At 38.1% G+C, this 10007-nt stretch overlaps 1 protein-coding gene across 1 annotated transcript; it reads left to right on the top strand.

Annotated features, from left to right (window-relative positions):
* The first annotated feature begins 2335 nt into the window (after window positions 1-2335).
* arr3a (arrestin 3a, retinal (X-arrestin)) lies at window positions 2336-8911 on the top strand. Its single transcript, XM_005926367.2, has 18 exons — window positions 2336-2413; window positions 3856-3887; window positions 4644-4674; window positions 4780-4840; window positions 4936-4980; window positions 5083-5273; window positions 5573-5632; window positions 5720-5796; window positions 5906-6041; window positions 6128-6212; window positions 6303-6375; window positions 6478-6615; window positions 6787-6870; window positions 6965-6988; window positions 7079-7128; window positions 7256-7275; window positions 8065-8095; window positions 8409-8911. Exons 2-16 carry the CDS (start codon window positions 3880-3882, stop codon window positions 7258-7260), a joined length of 1068 nt encoding a protein of 355 aa, XP_005926429.1. The 5' UTR covers window positions 2336-2413; window positions 3856-3879; the 3' UTR covers window positions 7261-7275; window positions 8065-8095; window positions 8409-8911.
* Window positions 8912-10007: the final 1096 nt, after the last annotated feature.

The raw sequence follows: 10007 nt of genomic DNA, 5'->3' as shown, positions 1-10007 counted from the left end.
ACCTCGTGTCATTTCATTCTGTCCTAGCCCATAAATAATTGATTAAGCTGGATTTGGCCTTTGGCTGATTCCCCCCATCAGACACTCCTCATAATTACTAGTCTGTTTAGTCTGGAGTGTGTGCCTTAAAAAGATTCAGCCACCTCCGTCAGTGCCTTCAGTCAGCTGGTCCCAAAATAAAGCCTCTCAGGAGCACGAGAGGCACCGACTCGGTCTTTATCGATCAGGTGCTGAAACAAGTACACTTGTTTTAGCACCTGTTACACCACATATACTTCTATTTTCAGGCATGTTATTTATGCCTATTCACCTGTGGAACTGTTTCCCAAAATAGGATACATAAGCTTGTATTAGCAGAACAAATGTTCACATAAATAAAATGAATGTAGGCCACTGGAACACTCACGGCATGATTTAAGAGCAGTAATTATACTGCATCCAAATGTGTCCCCAGGACTCAAGAAGCTGTCTGAACATAATCAACAATTGCAGGTACAGCGATGCCATTTAATTACCATCTATTATATGAAGTTTTACAATACATTAAGTAGGTAGGGGATGTATTTCTGTTTTTCTCTCTTTAACCCACTTCTTTGTCTCATTTTCTCCTTTGATTCCAGTTTCCAACCAATCAAAAACTACTCAGACTAAATCTGTTTCAAAGATAAAATCTGTGTACTATACTAACATTTTGTTTCTTCTGAGTATTTATGCGCATATTGTGTCTAAGCAACTGCTGTTGATCAAACTGCTGCCTAATAAGGCCAAGTCACTTCTGCAGATTAGATTTTAAATCTCTACGGCCCCACTTTCTTGCTTAAATTAAAGTTAAATACTATTAAAAACATATTTTCAGTTTGTCTAATGCCAGACATACACTATTAGTAGATATTCAAAAGTCAAAGATACTTTTTTCCACCATTTCTTTGGATACAGATGAGTGTGTTTGTCCTACAGGGCGATCCTCCTTAGAGGCAATCGCTCTGTCACATTGTGTTTAGGTTGATGGTTTAAAGGGCGCAAGCCAGAGACACAGTTTCCAAGAAACATCAGCAAGTGACAGAAAAAACCTGTACCTACTATTTCTGTTTTATTTCATCCCACCCAGATCAAGAATACGTGTGGTTAAAGTCCAACGTGGAAAAGGCATTAAGTAACGTCTCCCTCTTGGCGTCAGATCTTCCCATTGCGTCAAACGAATAAAGAAAACAAAAGCTGGAAAATGCTAAAGCTCATAAAGGCTGTGCAGAACACCTCACCGGGATTATGATTGTCATTAAGGACTACGTTAAGCCATGTTTGGTACAACACAGTAACCCCTGACTTGTGGGGTGTCCAGGTGGCCTAATCTCTGTTAACCTCGGCTTAACTCCAGCAAAGGTCTTGTCATCCTTTGGATGCAATAAAAACACTACATTTACATTTACTACATTTTTAAAGCTTTCTGTCTCATAATCAAGGATCTTTTTTAACTAAAAAATATTCCCTAGTATCCCCATCAATCCTAAAATGTTTTACTTTACGTTCCTATGTTCTTCATTCTTTTAACATAAGCTAGTTATAACGGACCTGTTGGAGGATTAGGAGCTTTTCAAGGGTCAAAGGGGATTCTGGTGATTCTCCTTAATCTTTGGCACGTTACTTAGACACTGTTGAATAAGAAAGCTTATTCTGACCTCACCGTTGATACTCCCGTCATCTGTACCATATTGGGAGAGGGAACTGTTAATCTGTTGAGAGCAGACAGACTGGAGTACTAGGAATCTATACACGGCTGCACACTGGCTTAAAATAAGAAAACATTTGAAACCTTTATCATATAGGTTAGTTTATTATTTCATCTCCCTATCAAGCATATAGCAATACTCTTGAATCTGATATATTTTTTAAAATGTTTGTGTTTTTATGATTGTAAAAGAAAAGAAAAAAGAACAAATAACACATAGATACCCAGCTAACCCATATTTACAGATAAAGGTGCTGCTCACAGATGCAGTTTTTAATGCAAGCTATAAAGATGTTCAACACAATTTTTTTGATGGGGAAAAAAATCCATCAGAGAAAGAAAACGTTGATTTTAAATGGCCTGTTTTGTTGTGCTTTCTGAATCAAAGGAGATTTGAGTGATTTGTGGAGGTGCAGAGGGGGATTATCGGCCTACTACAGCCGCATGGCGACTGTGAGGTTGTATTTATGTCCCTGTGATTTAGATGGCTGCACCTTTTGTTGTCCGAAAAAAGCTGCTCTCTGATTGCTTAACAGGATTATGAAGCAGGTAAAAACAGCAATAGTGAACTGGCTAAGCCTGAAGGATGCACAGAGGGAGGCAGGTATAAAAAGGGAGCTCAGCTGTAGACTGCACTCTCAACTTATCCTGACATCCTTCACCACAGTCCCAGACTACTAAGAAGAGGTAAGAATTCTTCATATTCACAGATGAATGAATGAAAGGATGGATGTGTAGTGGTGAAACTAATTATGAAGTACAGTTTTATGCCTGATAGCCCCCTGCAACCTTGAATTGGATAAGTAGCTATGAAAATGAATAGAGGTCAAAGGTCAAATGGTGCAATGGTGAAAATCATTGAGTTATGCTCCACTGTGGGGTTGAATAAGGATGATGGAAGTCATTACAGTATATACGTATTGCATTGTTTTAATAGGCCATTAAAGTTAACCGACAGGTTCTCTCTGAGGCCATATCTACAATCAGTGAACATATGTAAGAATGCTTGTGTATGGAGGCCAGGTAAAAAAAGAGCCAAAATAGTGCAAAATAAGAAGAAAATAAGAAGGCAAGTTCAATTCAATTCAATTTTCAATTCAATTTTAGCTATACAGCGGCAAATCACAGCAACAGTCGCCTCAAGGCACTTTATATTGTAAGGTAGATGCTACAATAATACATATGTAACAAAAACATCTGCTTTCTGTGGCTTTCAGTATGTCTACTAAATTATCTGCAGACAAGAATGCTATTTAATCACTGTAAAATAGAGTAATCGACCAATAAATATTAAATATAGTGCTCTGTGGTTTGAGCAAGAATCTAACAAAGGCATAGTTCAGTATTTTTGAAGAGGTGTGCAACAATCACATATGCTGAAATTGCACAGCAATTAGTCAATCAGAAGAGAGGCAGGAAGCTGCTGTACCAGCTCCTGGCACTGAAATAAGTAACTGTAGCCCAAAGCAACTTTAGACTGAAGGCATCTGGGTAATTAACAAAGACTTTATTCTCATTCTTTGCATTTATCCATAATCTTTGTATTGGAGATTGGAGATTGGAGTTGACACAGAAGGTGCCAATAGAAAAAAAACCCAACAAATTTCTAAAGAGAAATATGATGTGATGTTTAAAAATATATAAGACCAAACAACCTGAAGACTGGAGATTATTTTGGAAGATGATGAGCAGATATGTTTGAAAATACGTATTTAATTAAATGCTTGTAGTGCTCTTAACCCTTCAGGACTAATCTTTATCTAGGAGTTATAGAGAGCTAAAGTCCTGGAATGCTATCTAAGGTGATGAATGGGTTTTATCCATTTAGTGTTCCTTAAATAGTCCAAAGACTTTGGCACTTTTAGGAGAAACATACTGTGACATAACCACGTGTGCAATGTAAATCTTTGGTTGTTTGTTGTGAGGTCACGGGGATCACTTAGCAGCCAGAGAAACACCAGTTTGGTGGAAGAGTCCTAACACCAGTGGCGTAATCTTATTGCAGAGGATTAACCCTCTGTACCCTCAAATAAAAGCATCACTCCAGCTGCCAGAGAGCTCTCAGTTATAGATCTGTGACCTCCTGATCACTTTTTGATCATTTGTTTTTTTCACCTTTCTTCCAACAGAATACTTCCAAAAACCTTCTAGAGATGGCAAAGTAAGTACTGGATACATTTTGTTTTTATCTTTATGTCCCAGAGGAACTGCTGATTCTAATCAAACTATTTAAAGATCTCTCTCTCTCATACTCAAAAAATATAACAATCCAAAGCTATTGTTAGTGGAAAGATGTTTCCCTTTTACCTAAAGAAAATCTGACAGGGGCCAAAAGGTTGATAAGAATCATGATCTCTTTGAAATTTGTGGAGTTGTAGACAGGATGGTCAGCCAACTCCTAAAAGGGACAATTATTAGAAAGTATTTATTTAAGGTCTGTAATAGGCTTAGTCTCTCAACATGCTCTTTCAAATATGGTAACACTGCTCTGAGCTTTATTTGATGACAGTGGTAATTGGTTATTTGGGGAACCCTCTTACAGCATTTGTAGCTCCCTCACCTGAGCCAGCCTCTCAATCCGGGCTTGATGAGGTAAAGCAGCTCCACGCTTAGCTATTACTAACTGGATAACGAGGAATAAAGGATTACCAGCCCTTCTGTCATTTGCCAAGAAACCAAATTTACCCACAGGGTCCAAATTGAATCACTATTTTATCTTGTTAAGCCTGACAGTAACTCCATGGATGTAAGTGGATGTACTCTTCTTTTAAAAACATGGGTTCTCCAGCTTTATTCAACATTTCACACACTTATTTCTGCCCTGGTTGCCAGGATAAGGAGGTTAATATTTTAACTGTAATCTATACAAAAAGGTTAATTTAAAGGTTGAGTGGTGTTTCTCCTTTTTGCTTCACAGGGTTTTCAAGAAGACCAGTGGAAATGGAGGGGTATGTTCTCTTTTATTCTCTTAAAACATTTTTTTAATAGACTGAAAAAGGGGTAAAACTTAAAAGGTTCTGAAACACTACGCTTTCCCTTCTTCAATGTGACAGCTGACCCTCTACCTGGGGAAGAGAGACTATGTGGATCATGTGGACAAAGTGGACAGAGTTGGTACGTTCCTATTACAGAGTGTTTTTTCTGTATTTGTGTTTGCCTGCGGTCATTATGAAGACAATAACTGTGCCTGTAATCCTGCTCCCTTGCAGACGGCGTCGTAAAGCTGGACCCAGCAGATTTCGGAGACAGAAAAGGTAGCGTCACATAAAGCGCCGTTTTAAATTGGGTTCAGTTCTATAAATAGAAGCTTTTGCCAATCACTGTGAAGTAGCTGATGTAATTACACCTGTCTACAGTGTTCGTGCAGCTGGCATGTGCCTTCCGTTATGGTAGTGATGACCTGGATGTGATGGGCCTGTGCTTCAGGAAGGACATCTGGATGCAGCAAACCCAACTCTATCCTAATGGCGAGAAGCCTGCCTTGAGTGCCATGCACGACACCCTGCTGAAGAAGGCAGGAGACAACGCACACCCTTTCTCTTTTGAGGTGTGTGACTCAGGACCACAAAATTAAGCACGACAAGCAGTTTATGACCTCAGCCATGTGAGAAAGAGTTGTTGTTTTTGCTTTTTTTTAGAAATTGTGCATGTAACATTCAATGACACATGATGTTACTCCACTTTAATACTGAGTATTTAATAGACATTTATATATTTTTTCTTAACGAGGAAAAGCTCAAATTAACAATTTCTTTCTTCCTGAATATCTAAAATTAGGCTTTATTTTGTAATTTCATGGAAGTAGCTCTTGCGTTTTCTTATAAATCTTAGTCTTTGTCTCCATAGATTCCAAACAACCTACCCTGCTCAGTCTCTCTGCAGCCTGGACCTGATGACAAGGGAAAGGTGAGGCATCCCTTTACCTTAGAGTACATAGGCAAGGATGTCACTTGTTTAAATATCAGCTGTTCACAACTGCACTGTACTTTGCAGGCTTGTGGCGTTGACTTTGAGATCAAAACTTATCTTGCCAAGGAAAAGAACAACCCCGATGAAAAGATTGAAAAGAAGTGAGTTCACTTCCACTAATGTCTTTGCCTTGCTATCTCGCCTCTCTTTGTTCCATTTCATTTTTCCTCACCTCATCTCTTCTTCCTTCCCTCTCCTTCGCCCTGACAGGGACACCGCCCGTCTCGTCATTCGTAAAATCCAGTACGCCCCGTCTCAGGTGGGCGCCGGGCCCAAGGCTGATATCTGCAAAAGCTTCATGATGTCTGACAAGCCCGTTCATCTAGAAGCTTCAATGGAGAAAGATGTACGGCAGCAAAATTTTAGCTTCACCCTGTTGAAATGGGAGCTGTGCAGTGAACCAATTAAAATCTCTCTCCTGTTTTGCCGCAGCTGTACTTTCATGGTGAAGCGATCCCAATCAAGATCAAAATCAAAAACGAGAGCAACAAAACAGTCAAGAAAATTAAAATCAGTGGTGGGTACCTCTATTCACTGAAATATTGAAATAAATCCTGAAAATGTTATAAAGAAATAACATTTTTCTATATCTTCCTCCCTGCAACAGTGGACCAAACCACAGACATCGTCCTCTACTCGGCAGACAAATACACCAAGTGTGTTCTTAACCAAGAGTTCGGGTATGTGGGCAGAAAACTGAAAGCACAGCAAATGTCACAGAAGCAAAATGAAAATATAAAATTGGGTCAATCTGCTCATGTGTTTCTTTTCACTCTCTGCAGAGAGACGGTGGACTCTAACGGCAGCTTCGACAACACTCTGACCATCACACCTCTGCTCGCTGATAACAAGGAGAAAAGAGGTTTGGCGCTGGACGGTCGACTGAAGGACGAGGACACCAACTTGGCCTCCACCACCATGTAAGTGCACACTGGTGTAAAGTTTGGGCGAAACACTCTTCTCTGTCGGTTCTTTGTTGCTTCACATTTCCATCCGCTTTCTTGTTCAGTGTCCGCAATGTCTCACAGTAGTACACTCAGCTAATTTAAACCCCTCTAATCCTTCAAATCCCTGCACTTCGTCCTCCACAGGCTGCGGCAGGGAGTAGAAAAAGAGGTGCTGGGTATCCTGGTTTCCTACAAGATTAAAATTAACCTCATGGTGGCTGGAGGAGGGTAAGTATTTTTTGACACAAGTAAATCCCGTTCAAGATTAAACAGAACGAAACGGCAAAGGCCGGCTTACGTTTTCCCTCTTTTCTCCATGTAGTCTGCTGGGTGGCCTCACTTCCAGGTGAGTAATATTTAGTGACAATATTATCACAATCCATACAGAAATGATGATTGCATGCATTCACATTATTTGGCTCAATTTTCTCTGCAGTGATGTCACATTGGAGCTCCCACTGAATCTCATGCACCCCAAGCCTGAAGGTATTTTTTTACCTTGTAGAGCCTAAAAGACTCCTAAAATTTTATATAAGTGCCTTTGAAATGATTTTAACTCTCGTGCCTAATTACATTCTCGCCTTTGTGCTAATCTCTTTTCTACACGGAGCAGAATAAGGAGTATACACTGGTGTAAGTTGTGTTTAATACTTTATTATTTACATGTTGTTTTGGGTGCTATCACCTAGACATTTCATTATTAGGACTTGACTTAGAAGCTAACAAATGAAAGCTGAATTTTAAGAAAATGTTTTAAAAATTGCATACAGTGTAAAATATAATACAATGAAAAACGTACATAAGCATATAAAATGTTAAAACAATTTGTATTTGAAATCAGCAGCATGTTTAAAAAGCTAGAATAGGTTTTTTATACAACTTAGGTGGGAAGAGGTTAACCCCCTCGATATGACATTGTTTGGTCAAATAGTTCAAAATGTTCAGCATGAAGTTAAGAATAATTTAATCCTTTTTTTTTAATCCTAAGAGTAAATATGTGGGAAACCCAGAGAAAATCATGCACAGGGGGAAAAAAAACATAAAATATGTCTGAAGATCACGCTCTTGGGAACAATATATCTGAACAAAATATAAAAGTTTAGAAGTACTTAGTTACTTTGAAGGTCTTTCCACATGTTACACGTATGAAAGGAGGATATCTGTGTAGTAAAAAAAAAAGTCTAAACTAGTCTGCCAACAGACTGTCAGTTCCAATATTGAGCATGTTGTCTTTGTCCTAATTATATAGTCTTTAAACTCATTAACAATGATTTCATTCTTTATTTAAATTACACAGAGTTCTACCTTTTTTAAAAATGGACCATATGTGTGATTTGTTTTTATGTTTCTTTTTCTTATTATTTCATTAATAAATTGAGCTATTGTTATTAATTTATCTGTATCCTTTTCCTGTTTTTACAGTGTCTTAAATGAAAACACCCCCATAGTCAAGGTGAGATTCAGCTATTACTATGTAACCTGCCATCTGCTATATTTATGAGTTTTTGTAAGATGAAAATTAAAGTCATTAAATGTGTTGACAGGATATGCACTGTTTTATATAGAACTTCCTCCAGGACATTGAGTTGATAACTGCTTTGCTTTTAATAATGTAAATTACAATTACAAATACATGAAAGCAATAGATTATGAGGAATGATTATGACACCTTATACTCTTAAAGAGGAAATTCTGATGCTAAAAAGTGAAGTATATTATATAATGACATCACAGATTCCAACATCTCTTTCTGTTTACTTCTCAAGAGAGGATGTTACCCTGGACACTGAAAAGAAACCCACAGGAACAAAACAAAAGGAAGTGACAAAAACAAAGAAAAAAGAACACGACTGGTGTCCTCACACCAAGTCGTTACAGAGCAACCGAGGACATCTACCTTTCAGACACACCGAGGATATGCGTACAGATGTAACATCAGTCCTCTTGCAGATTTCGTGGTCATGTTGAATAAATGTAATTTTAGCCGTAGAGAGAATGCTTGGATTGCATGTTAGTATCCAACATTTAGACACCCCAGACTTCTGTAGCAGCATGTTCTGATTATCCTTTGCATGTTTGCAGGATGTGATTGGAAGGCAATGAACAGAAAATCAGAGAGAAACCCTCAAAAGCTGATGTGCTTTTGATTATTGTGGTGTGTTCATTCATTATTTTGAATGATGTACTTCTCCATGTGAAATGTGCTGGATTATGGTTTAGACTGGACACATGAAACATCCCAAAATACAATAAAATCGCCTGAAAGACAGTTTTAAATGTTTTCTTTCTTTCTTAATTTCGTTGTCTTGTTTTCATTCATTGTTCACATCATAAGAGTAGATACTGGAGGGCACTTTACTTATGGCCAGAGGACTACTTTAGAAAATACGAATGCCAAAGATAGACTTTCAAGAAAACACTATCAAAACACTACTATATTCTGTATTGGAACTGAAGGACTGGATTCTAAACAAATGCTCCCAAAGACAACTGTTCTATAAATTTATGGGATGTAGGTGCTGCCTATAGGTAATAGTTTAGATGTGCAATTTCAATTAAAGTTGAATATATTTAGGCCGTAGCAGATATCTTCTCGACATAAAAACATCATGTCTGGGGTACACCTACATATTTACATATCCACGAACTTCCTGTGTTGTCTTCCTCTATTCCTGCCTGCTAGCTCCATGGTCAACCTCCTTCGTCCAATATATTTACAGTGCCTCTTCTACACATGTCCAAACCATTACAGCTTTGCTCTTCTAACCCTACTTGTCCCTTTGATCTAATTCTAATCTTCTCCTTTATCGTCACTCTCAGTGGAAATCTTAAAATCTTTATCCATCTTAAACCCGACTCTTACCACCCACCTCGCCACTGTCTCACCGTCCTTACACATGTCCTGCTCCAACCATTACTCCTTTTGATCTTCTCTGTACTTCTGCATCAACACTCTCAAAGCAAACATCACACATGTAGTGCGCTTTCTCAGCTTGAAGCCATACTGCTGTTCACTAAAAGTCACCTCTATTCGTAATTTAGCTTCCTCAAGTCTTTCCCACAGTTTTCAGTTTTCAGTTTTATTTGTCATATGCAAGTTAGCACAGGGTCAACATTGCAATGAAATGTGTTTGACGAGCAGCAGTCACTCAGCAGCATGGTACAGTAGAAGAAAATATAATAAAAAAAAATTAAAAAAAATAGAAAAACAGTTAAGAGCAAAATATTAGAGACGTGGTAAAAGAGAAAAGATGACTAAATATATATGTATCTATAAATATAAATACATGTACACTTGTGATTAAATAAGAAAATCTTGAAAAGAAATATGACGGGGGGGCAGATGGGATATTGTTTTATATTTT

Source organism: Haplochromis burtoni, unplaced genomic scaffold, assembly GCF_018398535.1.
Source record: "Haplochromis burtoni strain Fernald_Lab_line unplaced genomic scaffold, NCSU_Asbu1 Contig_83, whole genome shotgun sequence".
Taxonomy (NCBI): Eukaryota; Metazoa; Chordata; class Actinopteri; order Cichliformes; family Cichlidae; genus Haplochromis; species Haplochromis burtoni.
This window is presented reverse-complemented; position numbering and strand designations above follow the sequence as displayed.